At 38.3% G+C, this 20,717-nt stretch overlaps 1 protein-coding gene across 1 annotated transcript in view; it reads right to left on the bottom strand.

Annotated features, from left to right (window-relative positions):
• The window catches only part of TMTC2 (transmembrane and tetratricopeptide repeat containing 2), a 136,226-nt gene that overhangs the window by 60,263 nt on the left and 55,246 nt on the right, over nucleotides 1–20,717 (bottom strand). The window contains exons 3-6 of the mRNA XM_026049730.1: nucleotides 17,920–18,034; nucleotides 7,702–7,787; nucleotides 7,060–7,244; nucleotides 5,281–5,359 (exon numbers count right to left, since the gene is read on the bottom strand). Coding sequence (XP_025905515.1) covers nucleotides 5,281–5,359; nucleotides 7,060–7,244; nucleotides 7,702–7,787; nucleotides 17,920–18,034 — 465 coding nt within the window. The remainder of the gene's footprint in view (nucleotides 1–5,280; nucleotides 5,360–7,059; nucleotides 7,245–7,701; nucleotides 7,788–17,919; nucleotides 18,035–20,717) is intronic.

Below are 20,717 nucleotides of genomic sequence, written 5' to 3'. Positions count from 1 at the left end.
ACAGGTAACATTTCAATCAGCTCAGAGATTCACACACAGCTGTGTATGGCAGATAATAGATACAATAGGCTGCAAAGGCTCAAGAGCAGGGGGGATTAAGGTAGCGGGAGGGGAGGGTGGAAAAGAGGGAAGCAAAACCACTTGCTCCCATCACTACTGGAGTAGACTCTGTAATTGCTCTCCCTAGACCACATGGTGAAAGATGTGTATAGAAAAAAAATCCTTATTTTCCAGTTAATTTTAAAAGAAAAAAATACAGTTGCAATGTTCATTTGGCAAGCAATTACCGGTAAAGCTCCATGAGACACGTAGTGAAACACTGATGACTGTAGCTCAGGCAAGGGCAGAGACCATGCTCTGCATAGATTATGAGGTGGGCTATGTATTTCACAGCTTAATCATCTCTGGCTCTTAAAATGTATATCTTGCACAGCATGAACTGTAAAGCTACACCAACAAAAGTGTTTCTTGGAATCCTAAATAATATTTAAAAGTAATTCAATAAAAAAGCCTTTCATGGGAGCAAGAGGTAAACGGAATAGGAGCCCTAACAATATTAACAGCTTTGTATCAACAGCCACATCCACCCCAAAGCATAATCAAATAAAGTGATAGTTATGTTATAATCATCAGCACAGAAACGCTCTCTCTACATGCTAAGCCTTTGTACTTATGATGCAAACCTCTGCACCAGATGTAAGATTTGGCTCTTCTTTCCTGCTCTCTGTACCTGGCTTTCACTAGCGTACAATTTGTTTTCTGTCCATGTGCAGTGCAGCGGGTTAGCAAGGAGAAACCCAGACTCTAAACCACATCCCATTAACTGCATTCGGTCCTGCAACGTTACCTCCTCTGTAACTCGCATCTCTCATCAACACTGTTTGCAAGACTGTGCAATAAATGAGCTCGGAAACAGATATTCGGGTGGTTGCTGGCAAGGGCAGATGAAGCATGATCAAGGCTTTTGTCTTTAGCTATATGACAATATTTTGCCAATCAAAGCCCTGAATGATTCCACCCCCAACATCTTTCTTGCTGCTTTTCAATACTGAAATAAAGCTCCCACGCTCCACCTCACACCACTTAACCGGCAGGACTATGAATTACTGTAGCAGGTGGGCCAGTGTGGTTTTAAAAGCAATGTAATACAATCAACTGTATAATATCAGATTTCAAGGAACGCAAAAGACATTGAGACGAGAGGTTGATCCTTAAGCAATCCTAATATTGGCATTAAAGTGTTCAAGATCCCACAGGGACCTTTTTATCTTTTGACCCCAGGTTTTAATTGAAACTTTAAACAAAATATATTACCGATTTAATGCAGCTGAACTGGACTCTGGCCTTTGTAGTCCATGTTGTAATGCCAAGCAAATTAATCTGTGTAACCTTAGTACGTACTTCTTAATTTACATCAAAGAAAAATGACATAGGGAAAACAAATAGCAAGCCAAGCCTACACAACCCATTGAATAATTATTTTGATTCTAGTTTTAGAGTTTTAATTCTTAGATTGTCTGTGTTTTTCTTTTTGAGAGGATAAAAAAAAAAGAAAGAAAAAAGGAAAGAAAGAGTGAAAGAAAAGGTTTTACTTTTTGGTACAAAGCCAGAGAAACATATGGTTTCCTTAGCTGGGTTGCTGCACACCTGGCAAAATAAATCATAGCGACAGGAGACCAGAATCTACCCTGCAACCTTTCATATGCACAAACTTCCAACATCTGATGCTGGTCTCCTGGCCCTGCCTTTTGCATGAGGAAATGAGGCGGAGGGGTGGGGAATGCAAAGTCAAAGAGATGGGAGCTTGATTTTTGAGGCCTGATACTCCTTTTTGGTTTAAGAGACAAGATATTTCTTGTCATTTTAGATGCTGAGCCTCAAAAGCCTGAGGCAGGCCGGCACGAAGGAGGAGCGAGCTCCGGGGGCGGCCAGCGGAAAGGCCAAGAGCAGCAAGGGCAGGAAAGGCAGGAAAGGCACCACACAGGGAATGCAGGTGCCGGGAGGGCTCCGCACGGCGGCAGTGCTGGAGCTGCGGTGCCAGGAGCGCCGCTGCTCGGAGCGCGCTCTGCTCCGTGCCAAGCACCGACAAGCGGAGAAAACACCCCAGGAAATCCTCAATGAAACCACAGAAGAGCTCCTGGATATTGGGAAACTTCATTTTCTCAGTCACAGGCTTAAACGCAATGTGGAGTCAAGCAGAGCAATTGACAACAACTCCAAATACATCCCTCCCTATGACAGCTGCCACTGATAATCCACAAACTCTTCCTGGGTTTCATGATGAACCATAAAGATTTTTCATCCACATGCAGCGACAGTGGGAAGGACTCTCCCTTCCCATATATTTTGGGTGCTCTTCCTAGGTTCTCCCCGGAAAGGTTCAGAAATCAAGGATTTGGAGAAAGGGCATCGCTCACAGTTGGGTTCATGAGACAGGACCAGCCTGTTTCAGCTCTTCCAGTCTCTCACTCAAAGGTAAGAAACAGGCAGATGAGTTTATGCAATGCTGTACATCAAAGAAAGCTATAGCGAACTGGTTTATAAATTTATCTCCGTCATCAAAACAGAAATAAATAATCTAGCTGGCCTTCTGGTGCCCAGGGACACAGCGTCAAGAGCAGAGTGGATGCGCTGGCGATAACGGATGCGTCTGCCTTGTTTTCCTGTCACAGCAGATGACTGAAGAGGTGTTTAGGATTTATCTCACCCAGCTCACAAGCTGGAGCCAGTCATCTCCGCCCCTTTTATGGAGGATTATTCATACAATCCACTACAGGTGTCTAAGGCTGGTGTGTCGAGATACTCCCTGAAGATATCATTTTGTTCCATGCTCTAACATGGCTCTAACTTGTCACCTAACCTATAGACTTCTGCATTTGGGAGAGACTGAATTAATCCAGTGCATATAACTGCAGTCACGGGAGCTCATGTAGACACATCCAGGGCAGCCTTAAACAAACTAGCCCAAGCCCTGCTCTTAACAAAGCTGCAGTGGGTTAATCTGAGTTGTTACTTGCCTCTTGGATTGCCTTTGCCCCCATGTAACATCATCTCAGGGACTGGTCCCAAGCGGTTCTGCTTCCCCTGCACTGGCGGCAACCACGACAGCAAACAAAATATAAATATCTGCTGCCAAGTTGTGCTTTACAGAGCTCTCTGAGAGCTGGCTGCTTTTTCTAACAGCCTGGAAGGGGCTGAGGTGAACTCGGTTGACCCTAACTTGTTATGCCGCGAGGATATAAGTGAAGTGTCTGAAGGAAATAGGACCCAGAGTATGAGCTAAGCAGCGGAAGAAAGAAATACAGCGGCAGCCAAGGCCGGGCAAAGCACTGAGCTGGTCTTTGTGCTCTCCACGGCTTTGTGTGTTAATAAATGCAAATCCCAGGAACAGGGTGAACCTGGGTTTCATGGACGGGGCTTAAAAAGCAAGCTGAGAAAGGCCTCGTGAACCTTAAAAAAAAAAAGAAAAAAAAAGTAACCAATGGAAAGAAAAGCAAAAAAAGTAAAGAACCTCACAGGTCATAATGATGTAGTCACGAGAAGAGGAGGAGGGTGGCACTTGTTCTGTAATGAAGATCTTCAGATTGAAGCTGCCTTTGGGCTGCAAACAACCTTGGCTTCCATGTTGTAATCTCAGTGCTTGCAAGGAGCACTTTTTTTTCCTGGGTTATGAAAAATGTTTCTGCTCACTGTGGAGGGCAAACGTCTGTGGGTCTACTGGAACACGGCCATCCTGCAAAAGTCACTTCAGGACATCCCTAACAAGCAGATGGCCAGTGACACAGAGCAACGACTGGCGATAAGCCCGTTAAATTTGTCAGCAAATACCGGTGAAAAGAAATGATAAAACCATAGTTCAGCTAAGACTACATGAACAAATGAACATGCAATAACCAACCTGTGTGTTTTAGGGATTTTAGCTATTAGCTTTAACTTGATAAAGCTCATCCTTTCAGAAATAACTCTCCATTGAACTATATATACTGTTAAGTGACTGTTTACAGTATAACTGCCATTAGATACTTGATCACTGTGACAACTGAAGCACTTAATTTTGGGTTTACAGAAATTTTAAAAGATGTAGCACCAATTAAAACTATAGATCTTTTCATGGCTAAGTACAGATATAGGAGCTAATAAAAGCTAATAAAGAAGCAAGCAGAAAAGTGAACGGTCTCATCTTATTACAGCTGTGTTAACCACTGCAAACTCCTCTATTATTTTGTGCATCAGGAGAAAAAGGTTCACATGTTTCCTCTTGATCCTAATTGTTTCTATACGCATTTTTTTATTATCCTAATCAAACTATTTCAAAGGCATCCTAAAATCCCTTATGTCCTAGATAGGAGCTCACAGAGTCTCCTTGGGCGGAGACTTAGGTCAGTTGCAGAAACAGATGCCCCTTCAGGCAGAATTCTGCTTAAAAAGCATCTCTGGAACTGTCATCTTGTGTAACAGATCTGAATAACATGACTAATAATTCATATCATTTTTCCCTGATGTCTGCTTAATGTCTTCTGTATAAAGATGTGATGAAGACTACAAGGATCTTAATTTAGGACGTAAAAAGGAAAAAAAAAAAAAAAAGAAAGCCCTCCTAGCTATATAATGGCTCTTGCAGTACTCAAGGGATTTTGCTGAAATTTTGAAGAGCAGGTTGGCTGGTCTTAGAAGGACTTTATCACTGTAGACATTTCCCTAAGTGAGTATATGAGTATGTGAGAAATCATATTTTGTCACAGAGTTTCTAGTGTGCGACAAAAAAGAAATTGAATGAGCTCTGTGGTCCAGTTTGGCGTCTTATTTGTTTACACAGTAATTTAACATCTGTCATCCAATGCCCACATTAAAATATGTTCTGTCACACTTGTAGCCACTTCTCACTGCATTTTGCTTTTCCTTTACTTAGTTTGGAAGATAACTAAATAGGAGAATTAAAAGAAAAAATTCAAACAACCAAACAATTGCATGAATTGCTTACAAGATACTGGATGAGAGACTCCAAAGGCAGCCAACCCCACTCACCTGTGCAACGTAAATGTAAAAGCATTGCATGGACACTCTTAAAAATAAACAGTAACCATCAGTTCAAATGGTTATTTCATCTTATTCAGCACTCCTCTTGCTTAAATTCTGAACTTAATTTGGATAACATCTATTGGAAGCAATTATTTCTGATTTTGGCTAATTCATTTGTGACCTAGTTGCTTGGCCAAGCTCTTTTGTTTTACTTTGTTTGACTCCCCAAGAATCACTCTGAAACACTAACATTTTACTTACCCATCATGTTGTATAAGCTTTGTGGTGCAAATTGCCTGGGCATTTTCTGTATTGCTTCTTTGTAAACCGTAAGGGCATCCTGAAAGGAGACACACAGGTGAGACAAAACATTATTAAAAGTGCCAATTTCAAAAGCAATCTTTCACACTGAAATTAAAAATTAAATATTCTTCCCAAATGAAAACCTGCAGAGAGAGAAAATATCTGTATGATAAATATCACAGGAAGCCCACATTTCACATTTACAGAAATCTTAGCCAATTAAGCAAAGCTCATTCAAAAGACCAAATTAGTTCCAATAAAGTAACTCTTTTGCCAGGAGGCAACAAAAAGAACCTTTTTTTTAACCCCTCCAAAAGACTTTTCAGTCTATAAATATACATACTACAGGTTAATATCAAGCTGTGGACAAAGGATTTTCAGAAGACTAGGCTACAGTAAGTGACTTAAAAATAAAGAATAATTGCATGCCACCAAGGAAGAACAAAACATAACTCTCACAACTGCTATTTTGCTCCACGCAATGGCTGAGATGGCCTATAGTTAGGCATAGGCAGCTAAAATTGTGTTCCCTTTGTGAATACACCGTTGTTTTGAATTACTGGATAACACATTAATGACTCATTCCGTATTTAGGGTGCTTACTGGCTGCTGCGTCATTTTCCCCATCACCCCATCAAACTGCTGCAGCTTGTGAAGGCTGAAATACGACTGAAAAACCTCAGTGTATGATCCTATCAGGTCTGGGATGGGCTGCAATGACCACCAGGCAGAAACCTAATTTTCTGTTGTTACAATGGCTTGCACCTCCCCTGCGATGCGCTGCAGCTCTCCGCTCCGCCGGCCATGCGGGCAGGATGCTGCTGCTCCCGTGTCTTTATGGCTGCATTAACGTCTGCCTCCGTGTTTTAACCAACTAGTAGCTGCCTTCGGACAGAGCCGAGTGGAGCAGCAGCTCGCGGTGGATCCGCAGAGCTTGTGCGTGCCTAATCTCAAACAGCCGAGTTTAGCTGTTGTGGTCGAGAACTGTATAAATCAGGACCATGTGTAACTTCTGTTCTAAAGCATGCTTGGCAATGAGAAAAAGAGAATGGCTTTTTTTTTTTTTTTTTTTCAAATGCCAAAAGGGGTCAAAAGCACAGGCAAATGTCCGCTTGTAATCGTTTCAGCAGGGGGAATTGGGGAATCTCAGCAGGCTCAGTCCCACATGTATTCAGGACAGGCCAGGTGCAGTGGGCAATTATGTCAGAAAAAAATCTGGCCCAGTTTAGTATGTGGGTAGAGCTATCTCATGCAGTATTATCTGAAAATAGCACACACTGGAATATTTTTAATCACTGAGGTTTTCAATAGTTCCAACTAGGTCTCATTTTCAGAGACTCAGTGCAGTTATGTTTGCATAACTGCATGTTTTCAGCTAGAGAGAGATCACTCTATTTTGGGGTTCAAAAGCCCAAACACTTTACATAAGCTGGACTGCGTCAAGCTATATCCTCACACCAGTCATGGGGATAACAAACAAAAAGAATGAATTAAGATACACAAGCTAGTGCTGATTCTGACACCCGTACATCACACTGCAAGCTAATTAACAACTTCACACCTCATTTTCTTCTCCACAAAGTGTAGAGAATATTCACCATGATCTGCTGAAATCTAATCATCTTATACATGCAATGTATTTTGAAAGTCTCGACGAAAGCAATAGATATCATTGTATAAGCAGGTTTTATCAGGATATGAGGACTGACAATAGCACAGACAAACCTGGAGTCTCACCTCATAGTGTCCTTGTTCATGAAAAAGTTTTCCTAAATTATAAAGACAGCTCGTAACAGAGCTTTTATGGGCATGAGGATCTTTCAAATTTTCATCCGGGATCTCCGAGCACTTCAGGAACGTCCTTCTGGCTTCTTCTGGCTTCCCTTGGTTCATCAAGATGATACCAGTATTTAAATAGGCAGCTGTGAAGAGGGGAAAAAAATTCAATGAGGTTCCATTATGTTTTATGGGATCTTCAATTTACTTCAAAGTAATTTAGTTTGGCTTTTCTATAATACAGTCCAACCGCAGGAAAGAAGAGTACAGAGTATGTACCATACAAATCAGAGGCTGGGACTCAGAATGAGAGCCTGTAACTTTGGGCAGCCAGATCCCTGAGCTGAGAAGCCATCCCAGAGAAGAAGCAGTTCAGGTCTTTCAAAGCTGCCACGTGTTTGGGCACTACCCGTCTCCTTCAATCCACCACTCTCAATGCCACAGTAAATGCAGCTTAATAAAAACTTGCTTTCACTGACGACTAAACAATTTCTCCTATTGCTTTCAGAATGAAATATGATGAAACAGTGTTATTAAAACATGCAAGGATTCTTTAAATAAAACAGTCTATGTAATGCAAATTTGCACAGTTCACATACTTACAAGCTAATGTAGGTCTGCTACCAATTGCCAGTTTATAATAATGTAATGCTTCTGAAAATCTGCTGTTTTCCTGAAGTAGCAATCCTCTGCATAAGGAGAAAATAAAAAAAAAAAAGAAGAAAAAAAAAAAAAAAGTTAGAGAGTAGGAAGTTACTGTAAGAAGGAACTTCAGAATGTTTTTGATGTCCTATCACTTCAAATAAAAGGAGAATCAAAACAAAATTAAAGCAATAAGGAAAAATATGCTGATTGGCATCAGAGAAGCAATAAATATCCACATTACTAACAATCCATTGGGAAAATTATTTCATCTGAAAAGAGGACTAATTTAAAGATGTCAGTTGTATCCATAGAGTTTTAACAAGGCAGATGTTAAAAAACAGTAGCATCAGCTTCCTTGGAAATACAGAGAATCATTTACTCATTTGACAGACCACAAGGCCATTCTTTTAAAAGCACTTAGAGTGTGCTGGAGCTATTTGTAGCTAACCGTCAATCATATTTAGCCATTTTTCTCTCTTTGACTTGAAAGAAACAGATCCGTTTTGAATGTACAATAAATATTGACCAGCTAACACTTCTTATGTATTACCTTAACCAACTGTTGCTGAGCAATTTCCCTAGATTATTCACTCTACGGTTATTCCCTCCCACCCCCTTATTCTTTTTTCTACTAGGAAGAACTTTAACTACCAGAAAAGCTATTAAAAGGATACCAGAATTCTTATAGTTCTCAGTTTCATAGTTCATGAGCTTTTAAGACAAGCACCTCTGTGAAATAAAAATTAAAATAGCAATCAGTGAATTTCTGTGAGAAATTAGTGGTCTGGACATCATTCACACGACTTCACAGATCTATGCTTAAGTGAATGCTCAAAGCATTACAATCTTCCCGGAACTTTAGGAGAGTGAAATGAGCACACACAATTGTCTTGAAATCACAAAGATAAAAAAAAAAATCCTTTCTAATTGATCTCTATAGTCTTCAGGCTCAGACCTCATTATCCTTATGACGTCCCTCTTTATTCACCTATTCAGAAAATACCTGAAAAAAAAAAATGTAACTCTCACCCATAAAAGCAATAGCTAGCACATATACTCATAATTTTCCCTACCTACATCAATTTTCTCTCCTTCCTCTACACTTCTGATGATAGCTTTTCAACCCACACACAGCTTAGACATTTTTTTCAATCTTCAGTTTCTCATCAGAGAAAATTTTTCCCCTCTGCTTACGTGATCCAAAATTAATTCAAAAAGTATTTTTAAATGAAGCAAGCACATTTTAGGGGAAGAATGGAATAGAGAGGTTGGCTGAAGAGAAAACAAAACAAAACAAAACAAAACAAAATAAAATAAAATAAAATAAAATGATTCACACTTCAAAATTCTTTTGTTTTCTGTGGTTTGGTTAGAATTTAATGGAAGGGAGAAATATATCCTGTTTATATTTGTATGGCCTCTCTACCAACACCATGTGGCCTTGCTATTCACCCAGCAATTGTGAACTACCCTAGGACTTAGTACTAAGACACTTATATTAAAAGAAAGAACTTACTTCCAGATAGTGCTTATAGCATTTTGAGCAAAGACAGAATCACATTCATGATACTTTATGGCACAGAACCCAGCTTTTGTTCTGTTTTATCTATGAGCATTGCACTTGCAGGTGGCAAGATATACAGGTTTTCAGGACAGTGGTAACATTTTCTAAATTTTCTATAACTTTTGAATTTTGTTTACTCAACAGATGTAATCCGCAGTTACTCAGAGGAAAAACTTTATTACCAAATTCATCATCTCTTTTCACTACATGCTCTGGTACTGGCACTCTTGATTAATTATTTGATACTTTCAGGATATGGTTTCTTTTTTTTTCTTTTTTTTTTCCTCTCCTATTTCTCTTCCAGAAGAGAATTAAATTAAGAATAAATTAACAGACTGTATGTGTGAACATATACAACAAGCTGTTTGGATGCAAGACTGAATATTGAACTTCAGCATATCAGCATATAATTAAAGTATTTTATTTCTATTTGTCATGAGATTTGGTACAACAACAACAACATGACACATATAACCTAGAAAACCTTGATCAGACATGAAACTCCCTATTTTTCTTACTAAATTGGCTCTGATTGACCTCTAGTTTTCCTGTGGCTTCTGACAATACAAAACTAAATGAGATTTATGAGCCCCAGTTCTAGTTTCAGATTAAAAAAGTCAAGAAAAGGCTTTAAAAATTCAAGAGTGATATTTTTAGATGAAAACAAATAAAACTTGAGGGTGAGGGTCTGTTTTTGAATGATAATTAACTTGGATGATTGCCAAAGAAGGCAGAAAATATTTATTTAGATAGTTAAAGATCATAAAGCTTGCATTAAAGCGGCAAAGCATTCTCAAAACTGTAATGAAATTAAAAGAGTTTAAAGATTAGATATATTTCCCAAAAGACAAACAACATCTTCTCTAAGTTTCAAGCTCAAACAAAATGCAGTAATATAAATATATTTACTACTATTCTCACCCAACCTCTATCTAATTACAGAGAAGATGCAAATAAATCTAAAATCAAATACTTAAGTGTTACAGCCAAAATGAATACTTCCTATGAAATTTCTAACTCTTCTTTTTAGCATATGTATTCTAGCTACAGTCTCTAATTACGTTATCGTTCACTTATTTCCACTGGAGTACTGCCTCATTCATCACATGGAAGGAATATAGATGATCAGTCAGTATTTGCTTGCATCTCCAGTTTCTACAAGTAAAACAACAATACTTTCTGATAAATCTATCTTACAAAAAAAAAAAAAAAAATCAATTATCCTCAAGATCAAATGAAAAACTACTGTTTTTTCCCTCAGAATGAGTTAAAGAAAATCCACAGACCGTAAGTCCTATATTCTCTATTTCACTGTAGCATTCTGTCACATCTAAGCTACTCCCGAGACAAAAAAAAAAATGTTTATTTTCAGCTCTGCATTATATTACACACCCAAGAGGCAAATCCCTTGGTCTGAGACACAGATGAGTTCAACCCTGCCAGGCCGTGCAGGACTTGCTCTGCTGAGACATGGGGGCCTGCAAAGGCAGGGCAGCACTGGGAGCGGATGTTGGAGCAGAGCAGAAATCTTGCCCATTAAGCTCCTACTGTGTCAAGGGAGTAGACAGCAAGTCCTAAAGCTGCCTCTGAAAGCAGCCAGCCTTGCAAATTATCCACAGGTGTCAGGACAAACATGTGACAAAGAGATGGGCTCAGGGGAGGAGTGTTGGAGAGGAGCATCTCCTTTGGATGTGGCTACAAGGAGGTCAGGAGAACAAATACTGTTATGAATCAGGTCAGTTCCTTGCTGGAAGAGCGGAGGGGTCCCACATAAGCAATCATTGTAGAGCATCCTTGTTCTCCGCAGTCTAAGTTACCCTGACAACTCTTCACCAAGCTTTGACAGAAGTTGACTTAGCTATTCCTTCCTTCACCATCAGAAGAAAGTGTTCAGTGTGGGTTATTTTGACGAAAGATTTTTCAGTGCATTTTAGACTCTCATTCACTTTAGATTGGAGACCAAAACCATGACAGCAAAGTTAGAGAGGTATTCGCAGTCTTATTCTCAAATGCACTGGCTACCTTCCTATTAAGGAAATCACATATAATAATGCATGAATGACAAAATTTGAAACAAAACCTTTCTAGTTTTCCAAAAGTTCAAGTAGAAAACTGCCAAATTTCCTTTCCAACAATTCAAGTACAAACCTGCCAAATTTCCTCTCAAGAAGATTGGCCGTGGATGTACAGAATTTCTGTCAAGCAACTTTGTCATTCTTATTAATATGCACTATCAAATTGATGATATTTTTAAAAAAAATGTATAAAAATACATATCTCAGGGGCATTTACCAGATTTAACAAATACATACATACAAATATGTAGTTCTACTCCATTTCTTTTTAAACGGGAGAGTTGGTTTTCATCTTCAAGTAATCCCATTGCTACTTTCTCTGTTTAGAGTAAATGCAAAAAAAGAAAGGAAAGAATTGCTCTGAATGACCAGTTCCTAGAGGAAGAAGCTGAATGTGAATGTGCCTTGGTTGGCGTTCACACCTTGTGAGGACTGTGGGATACTGAATACCTAAGCCCATGCGACAGCTATGACTGAAAGATGATTGAATAGGAAGTTCCTCTCATATCCAGGAGAGGGTTATTCCTTCTATGCCATTCCCTATTTGTTCCCTTTCTTGCTCTTTTTTTCTTTCTCTTAACACTTCAGAATGAACATTCTACTTTGGAGGAGGCTGGCAGAGGGGATAAGGAACAGGCAGAAGGAATACAAAAGAAGAGATACAGTACAGTGCATTGAACACTAGCCAGTGGTGGAACAGAGCAATTGATTAAGTATGTATCTCTCCGTTTTAGCTGGAGAGGCACAAAGCCTTCCTTCTCCCTCATGCAGGAGTGAACAAAGGAAAGCACGTCCTTGAAACACGCTTGATATAACACAGTAAACTCAAGTGGTAAACCTGGAGGAATGCAGATCTTAAAGGCTTCTGGCACTTTTTAATGTTTCCTACTTCCCAGAAGTAAGGCATAAATTAAAAAATTAATTGAATCATGCAAATTTTGTTCAAAAATGATATGGTCACATAAATGGGAAAACAGAAAGCGAATGGAAAGCCATTCTGACAAGTGAATGGCTTCTTTAGACTAGCAGAACAAGTCCCGTAGAGGAATAAAGTATCTCTCCAGAAATCAGGATTCTCAAAAAAACGTATATAGATTGACATGAATTAGTTCAGGACAAATTAGGAATCAAGCCTAACGATCAGAGCAGCAATATTCTGGAATTTCCTTACAACAGATCTAGCCAATTTCATAGTGTAGCATGACTCATAAAATGGATATGAGCTCACTCACCCAGTGCTTAGAAAGGCTTTCAGCATTCCTTTTTTTTTCTGAGGAAGAAGGAAAAAAAAAAAAAAGCATTTTTTTTGTAGCTAGAAATGATGCCCATCACATCTGTAATGAGAACTGCCTAGCCCAATACAAGTGGAGCGGCACATTCCCTCAAAATGAGTCGCCTCCTGAACTCCTTCAGCTGTCAACCTTTGCCTGCTTTGCTCCACTAACAACTTGAGAAGTCTTCCCGTCCTCACTCGCTGCCTTGGTTTTGGCCTCAAGTCACTAAATACCAATGGCCCAAAACTCTTTCTGAGTTTTTGAGCCTGAAAAGCAGGCTCAAAATATAAACAGTGGGGAGGGAGTCTACTACTTTTACTCAAGTTACATACTAATCTCTTCCTGGTGTAGTCCCATTAAAACCAGCTGGTCTACTTACAGAGCAAATTCCTCAGTGACTAAAGCTGGTATAACTTGACCAAGTGTAATATAAGGGAAACATAACTGTCATCAAGGTAAATGTATAACCTACTAAAATACTTTCAGGGCTTGTTAATTAATCGCTAATTTTCCCACCATCCCTGGCTCCATATACATCCATCCCGCTGATTTCAGGTGGGACTGCCAACCAAGAACTGTATTCATGTAGATGTTGTACTGGTCAACAGGTAAGAAATGGAAGAAAACCCTCTTGTATTCCCACATATTCCATCTCTAGCCATGTAGGAAGAAAAGGACATGTCTTGATTGCCTTAAGGCAACTCTTCCATTTTCATTTGCCAAACTAGGTTGTGGAAAGGGGTGCATGGATGCTGCTGCTGCCTCATATATAAACAATTAAGTCTGTTCTTTAGTTAAGACTTTGTTCTTTCTGTTTGTTTGCTTTCTTTTGTTTTCTAACAGTAAAGACATTTCACTACTCAACTGAGTGAATGTTAACTTTTTATAAGAATCTACATTTTTTTTCCATTAACCAGGAAGTCGGTCAGTGAGGAGCAATATAAGCACAAAACACAGGCAATGTTTTCCAATAGCACCCTGTTAGCAAACACGTAAATGACAAATAGATCCTACTCTTTTAATCCATAACAACCCAAGCATAAACCATACAGCAAGCAATAACACAGGATGACCATTCCCTTGGCAAGACTAATCAAGCAGAGCAATCCATAACCTCATTAGTAAAAAGATCTCCATATGCAAAAAAAAAAAAAAAAAAAAAAAAAAAATCTTAAATCTTTGAGGTAATAGTAGCAGTTCTATCATTTTCTAATTACTCTACAGAAGAGCTTTCCAGATGCAAACAAATTGGTTGCTGAATATGATTCCCCAATTTTTCCCTATGCAACTCAGTTGGGATTAGCATCATTTGTGCAAAGCACCATCTCTCATGGCTCTGGTTTCCTTGGTGGAGGGAGGCTCCCGAGGAAAGGGGAGCAGCCTCCTCCTGCCCTGTACACCCACCAGCCCTCACATGGGATACGGTGACTGCAGCATGATGCAAACCGTGGCTGCTGGCTTCAATACATGAAATACCGGCACGCAACACGTGGATTGCATCCACAGGGAATTGCAGCCTCTTCTGATTTCATCTCAGCATTTTGGATTATAAAATCTGCTGTGCTCTCGAGGAAGAGGATCTGGCCCTAAGTCTTTTCCTCCTACGTGAAGCAGCGCATCATCCCTGTCTGGGACATGTCCTGCAGGAGCAGCCGTGGGCGCCCGGCAGCTCGTCGGCTCTCAGAGCTTAGCATGGGAAACCCTCGTGGCAGCATTAAAAAGGGCAGAGGGAGAGGGAGGATCGAAAGGAGGCCAACTGAGAGAGGTCAGGAAGGATTTGGCTCATGCGATTTTCCAGAGATTGCACCCAAGGATGCAGAGTTAATGTTTGCCTATAAAATACTCCTGCAATCGCAAACTTGGGAGAATTAAAATTTCAGTTGTTATTGAAGAATTTATTACCTAAAAGAAATCTTGAGAAAAAAATATATATTGAGGCAATTGCTTCAACACCCTAGGCTTGCCAAAGTAAAACTTATGAAAAGGACCCTTTGAACTCATTCAAGGAAATTAAATTGTTTGAGTAATAGTCTTGTACTCACAGACTAAGATACCTGCAGGGAGGCAAAAGCACAAGAGGATTGCTGTGCAGCAGAAATTTATCACTTATGGAGCATGGTATCCTCTGAAACCTCAACATTAATGCCTATTAATTAGCAGCATTTTGAAGGCATATTCAATGTTTCCATGAGAAAGTGAACATACTTGAGCTCTGCTGAGAAACTCAAATTAACAAAGATTATTAGTACAGATGATACAAGAATAAACAGAGCTAGGCCTAAGCACAAATGAAATTATATATCAACTGTCTTCAGACTGGAAAGTAATTTGACTTTAGGCAGTAATTAGAAGCATCTTGAAATCCAAAAACCCAGGAGTTTTCAGAAACAGTCATAACTTAACAAAAACTGAACAGCCATAATAAACCAATTTCTTTTTAACCTACTGAACATTGACTAGTTTGGGAGAACAAACAACTTTTTCTTCTATAGCTCTGTCCTTGGTCCTTTATGATATTAAAATAAAAGGAATTCTCCCTCTCCAAAAGAGTGAGGCATAGGAAGAAGTTTCAGTTTGTGTTGGATTTAACACCCTATAAAATCCAATTTACATCCGAGCTTTGAAATGTATTTGTAAAACTGATCTGTAGAACACTCTAAAGATGACAGAGGAGCTATTTTCGGGGGTGGTGGGGAGCAATTACTATTTGTTTTTGAAGTGCAAACTACCATATTCAAATCATATTGTAATATATTCTCTATCTACAGTATAAAACAAGCAAAATCCTCCAACTATTGAAGTTGGTATGAAAAGCAAAACCATTTTTTTCAAGCTTTTTTTTTAATTTTTAAGTAAAAAAAATTATTAAAACATAATCCTCATGAAAGATGCAAGTTGGATTACAATTGATCTTACTTCCCAGGTAGCTTGTAGATAATGGGAAGGCAGAACTGAAAACAAAATGTTGATGGTAAATCAGAGTTCCTCAAGGTCTGCTCATTTCTGAAACAACCAGTTCTCTGTAACCTACATGCCTGACGATTCATTATATGTACCCTCTTTCTCCACATTAATACCTTATCCTTTAGTCTCTATTACGTGTTTGCTCTTCTCTAAAAGTTTAAGAATTGGCTTACGTAATTGGCTACATAATTATCATATTTAACAATATGGGAAATGAATATTCTGAATGAGGCAAACCTTCAAATGTAGATTATATAATTGCCCTGAACTCTAAATTTATGCAATTTAAATTGTCCTCAATGGCAAAAGTAGAGGTGACTCAGAGTTACAACAGTCAAAGAATAAAAAATACATTATTGAAAACAGCCATTGACCTAATCTGCTTTATTTTCTAGATTTTAATGTATCAAAAACAACTGTTAAGTCAACAGTACATTTTAGTGCTTTTAGACGCTTAAGACAGCTTCTTGAAAGAAAAGACAGAGAAATGATCATGTTCTCCTGTTTATCCTCGATTATTACTCATTGAAAACTGTGAGATAATCCTTAATTATCTGTTCCCCAGTCAGATAGCATATTGATTTGCTACTGCAGTATATGAAGACTCAGCTGGAGGCAGTAATTAATTCATATCAAATATAGCGGTACAAATGTTGAGAAAAAATAGAGTATGTAACGGGAAAATACAATTAGGGCCCAAAACTAATAAGTAGAAATGACTGGAAGTATGTTTTCTTTCTAAAGCTCTATTAAACGATTGTTTCAGTATTAAAGGCACATATTAAAAAAACAGAAACCATAAACCTAAATCACCTCTTTGTAAGCACTTGACAAGATATGCTTTTCCAGAGTAGAGTATTTTTGTAAGGCTCCTACAGAACCGCTTGCCAAAGTTGGAATGAACCTGCAAGGGAGATCTTCAGGGTTTCTGCTTAAAATTGGGATCCCGTAATATCAAAATCTACTTCTCTGACCACCTGGTTTGCAGGCTGTATGTGGAAATATACAAAAAAAAGAAACAGAGACTGCATAATGAAAAAAGAAGAGTTAAAATCCTATCATGAATGTTAAAAAAAAAAAGTAAGCTTTTTTCATTTCTGTAGAATAACTTGGTTTTGAGAGTTGTGGGGTTTTTTTGAGAAAGGTTTCTATTATATATACAATACTAGCAAGGAGATTAAGAATTAGAGATCCTTTTTGCTTCTGCATACATATACAGATACTATAGAAGATACACTTAAATACAGTTCTACTTCCTCTACTTTCACATGTATATGTAGGTAACTTCATGTCCTATACAGTCCAGCCCTCACTTCAGTTAAACTCCTCTTACACAAATTAAGTAGAATTCCAAGAAACTTTCTATTCAACTGAAATATATCATACGTAGGCATATATTTTGTATACCAGTGGAAAGCTTATCATTAGCATAAGATTATCAGCCTTTTCTGTGAATAGCAAAAATACTGAAATCTGATTTCTTTTATATCCCTGTTTTTATCTCCCAACCCCCTTCCGTCTTCCAATCCTACCATTAACTTTCATGTTCCTTTTATGACACTGACTGAGCAAGACAAAAAAGGTACTGAGTAGGCATATGGAAAATAGTTATAATTTTCATCCCCCAAATAAATGACATGTAAGAAGTTTAGCAGCATCCATCTAGTCCTACAATCTGAGTTTGGCAGATACTATTTTAAAAGTGATAAGAAAAAAAATCTTTAAAATGGTGTTATTCACACTCTCTATCATGTAACATAGGCCAATGTTTATGTATATATGCACACGTACATATATGTGCATATACATATGTTAATATAAAAACTGTGCTATTAAAACAAAATACATTTTTAGGTATATAGATTTCCTTTTTGAATAGATATTCTATCATTAAATTATTCTGAAAAAAACTTGAGAGTTCTCAGAATGTAAGAAACAAATTAATGAAAAGGCCAACCTGCTTTAAAAGTTAATACAGGCAAGCGGAAATTTAACTTCTGGATATTGTAAATAAGAGAGTATATTTTTTAAGAGGTTTAATATATTTATTTACTTTTTGCACAATTTTTGTCTCATAGATATGCTATTGTATCACCCAAGAGATTTTATTTATGTTATGGCCAACAAATGGCACCCACTTGGCTTTGGCCCTGCACACATGGAGCAAAAACAGCGTATCCTGCTCAAGGGTGATGAGCCCATAGCACCGTGGAAGGCAGCTCTGTGGTTCCCAGTCAGGTGGGTAATCACATGGGGACAAAAAACAAGCACTTCTGCATTTCACCAGGGCCATACTCACAAGTTGTAAAGCATATCGGCCATGTTGCTGCGGTAGTACAAGGCGTTTCTGTAGGCGCTCTCGGCTTCGGAGATCTTGCTCTGGCTCTTGAGGACATTCCCCAGGTTACCCCAGGCTGTCAAGAGGAGAGAATGGGATTCAGAAAGAGCAAGAGTCCAGTTACACCACACACGGGATTGGAACAGCAGGAAGCTCCATGGAGGGACCCATCCCACCAAAAGGCCATTTTTAGAAGAAAGGGGAGTTTTGTTTTTTTTTTTTTTTTTCCCCCATTATTCTGTAAGAGATATAGCAAAGGAAAAATTGTATTTTATTTTATTTCACCTCTTAAAAAAATCTTCAGAGCTCTACGTAGGGCTATGGCATCTTCATAAAACTTTTTTTTTAACTCAATCTACTGTAAACCACAAGAATTCTTCCCAAAATCACCAGAGCTCTCACTGAAGTATGAAAACTGACAAATGACACCGGGAATGGAAGAACAGTCAGGTAAGTAAGAAGGAAAGCATGCCATATGGATATAAACATACTACACAGATCACTAAAATGCATTTTCTCCTTGGAAAACATGTGGTTCCTTTCCATAACATTTATTATGTTATACAGCACGCTTTTATATCCCATCTATAAAGGGCTGGAGGTAAAATATGTTTAAAGCTCCACATGTGTTCCTTTAGCAAGGGCTGCTGAGCTGCACAGAACGTGCACTTACAAAAGAAACTGGAACTAGCATTTTATATAAAACATAGCCCATGTTATTCACCATTTAGGAAGCTAATTTAACTGGCATTATAATTATAGTTTATGTGCATACATGAAAAAACACATCATGCTTATAATACATCAAAGTTGCTTCATAAAACAGCTCTACTTTCACAAGTATTTTTATGAGCAGGAATAATGGAAAGACGATGCACGTCCTTTCCACAAAACATCCAATACACGGCAGCTATTCTTCCCTCCAGATGCACAAACCATAAACATTGGCATGAGCAGCCGTTAAACTCCGCTCCAGTCGCCCAAGTCCATTTTACAGGAGCTTCCACCTAGCCCCAGTACTACAAACTTTGAGTGTAGATTTAATATAACACTAATTTCTAGGACAATGATGATTATTTCAGATCCTGCTTTATCCTTAGAGAGCACATTATTGGGAAGCTGCTGAGTTTTGCCCCAAAGTTCGCCTACCACAGAGGGAAAAGCATCAGCAAGGAGGAGGAAAAAAAATCTCCCAAAACAACACTTTGCATGCAAAGAGAAGCTATTGCATCTGTGAATCATTTCATTACAGCCTGGTATTTTATATGAAGAGAACTCGCCAAAGTGACGTGTCACAAAAATTCTCATTCTCTTATTTAGTGAAATGAAACTGCTTAAATTTGTCCAGTTCACTCAATTTTTACATTCTTTGCCAGTAGAACATGCAAAATTCTGAAATTATCTCCCCCCCCCTTTTTTTTTTAAATACAGAAGCAAACACCATCAAATCCTAACTAATGTGACTCTAGACAGCCTGCCAACATTATACTTGTAAGAAAAACAAAAGTGGTTGTTAAATTAGTGGTGAACACACGCCATAATGCTGTTTCTGCAGTACCTGGCCTCTCATTTGCCAGCAGCAGTAGGTGCTAAGCAGTTTGTAGATATACTTGTTTTCACTCCAATAACCTGTAGCGGAGTGTGACATTAATGATCATTTGTAGGACTGGTAACTATTTCCTACTGAAAAGTCATTTGCTTCCCACCAGCTAGAAGACCCACAAATGAAAGTCTGTACAGAAGCATCATTAAGTTCATATTTTTATCCATGTTACACTAAAAAGCCCTTTTAGCATTGTTAAATGTAAAATTTTTCTCCTGTAGACTTCATTTCATGCTGTACAAGCTATTATTTAAAGAATGAAAATACTCTTTAATGCACAGACCTCACTTTACAATTGACAAATTGCTAGGCAGCAAGTTTTTAATACCAATCAATATCTGCATGTAATCTGCCTTACAATTATATTCTAAATTTACCCCATTTAGGCTTTTGTATAAACTTGTTAAACTTTTTTAATCACTGACTGTGAATAACCAATTTAATGTGATGTAGTGGAAGAAGTATAGAAACAGGAAAAAAAAAAAAAAACACACATAAAACAAGATAATCTCACAATTAGCATTACAAGTAATATGGAGACCTTGCTCTATTTGCTTCCATAAGCTATAAAAACCTAGTATGAAGGCTAGTAAGCCTTCACATCCATGTATGTGCAGAATTAGTTAAATGGATGAACTAGTGCCTCTGACTGGGAATTTGTGAAGCTCTGTGGAACAATTTATAGGGTAAATCCTTATTGTAAAGATCACGTTCATAACCCTGGAAGCTACGAACAGTTATTACCTCCAGAAACTACATCCTCTTTTGACTGCTGGTACAAGGGATATAAAAGAAGATAGACTAAATGGAAAGAAGGCTATAACAATTTCATAGGGGACTTTTACTGCTTATTTATCTAAGGAAACAGAAAATCTAACAAACACTTGGCATAAAATTTAGATACACGGTACAATTAACTTAACCTTTGCATAGGGAGGAGAATTTTTTTATAGCAACCATATCTCAGGCATCTAGTTTTCCAAGCCATACATCAAGCCAAATTTCTTCTAAAAACTGTAATAATATTGATTCAATTCAGTGAGTACTCAGAAACAAAATCACACCTGGTCATGAGGCTACACACCTATGAAGAAAACACATTCTGTTATCCCCATAAAAAATTCATCATTTAAATACTTTCCATCTGTGCATGGTG

Source organism: Nothoprocta perdicaria, unplaced genomic scaffold, assembly GCF_003342845.1.
Source record: "Nothoprocta perdicaria isolate Ctin4 unplaced genomic scaffold, notPer1 scaffold_61, whole genome shotgun sequence".
In the NCBI taxonomy this organism is placed as follows: Eukaryota; Metazoa; Chordata; class Aves; order Tinamiformes; family Tinamidae; genus Nothoprocta; species Nothoprocta perdicaria.
Note: the sequence above shows the minus strand (reverse complement) of the source record. Positions and strands in the feature narration are given on the sequence as shown.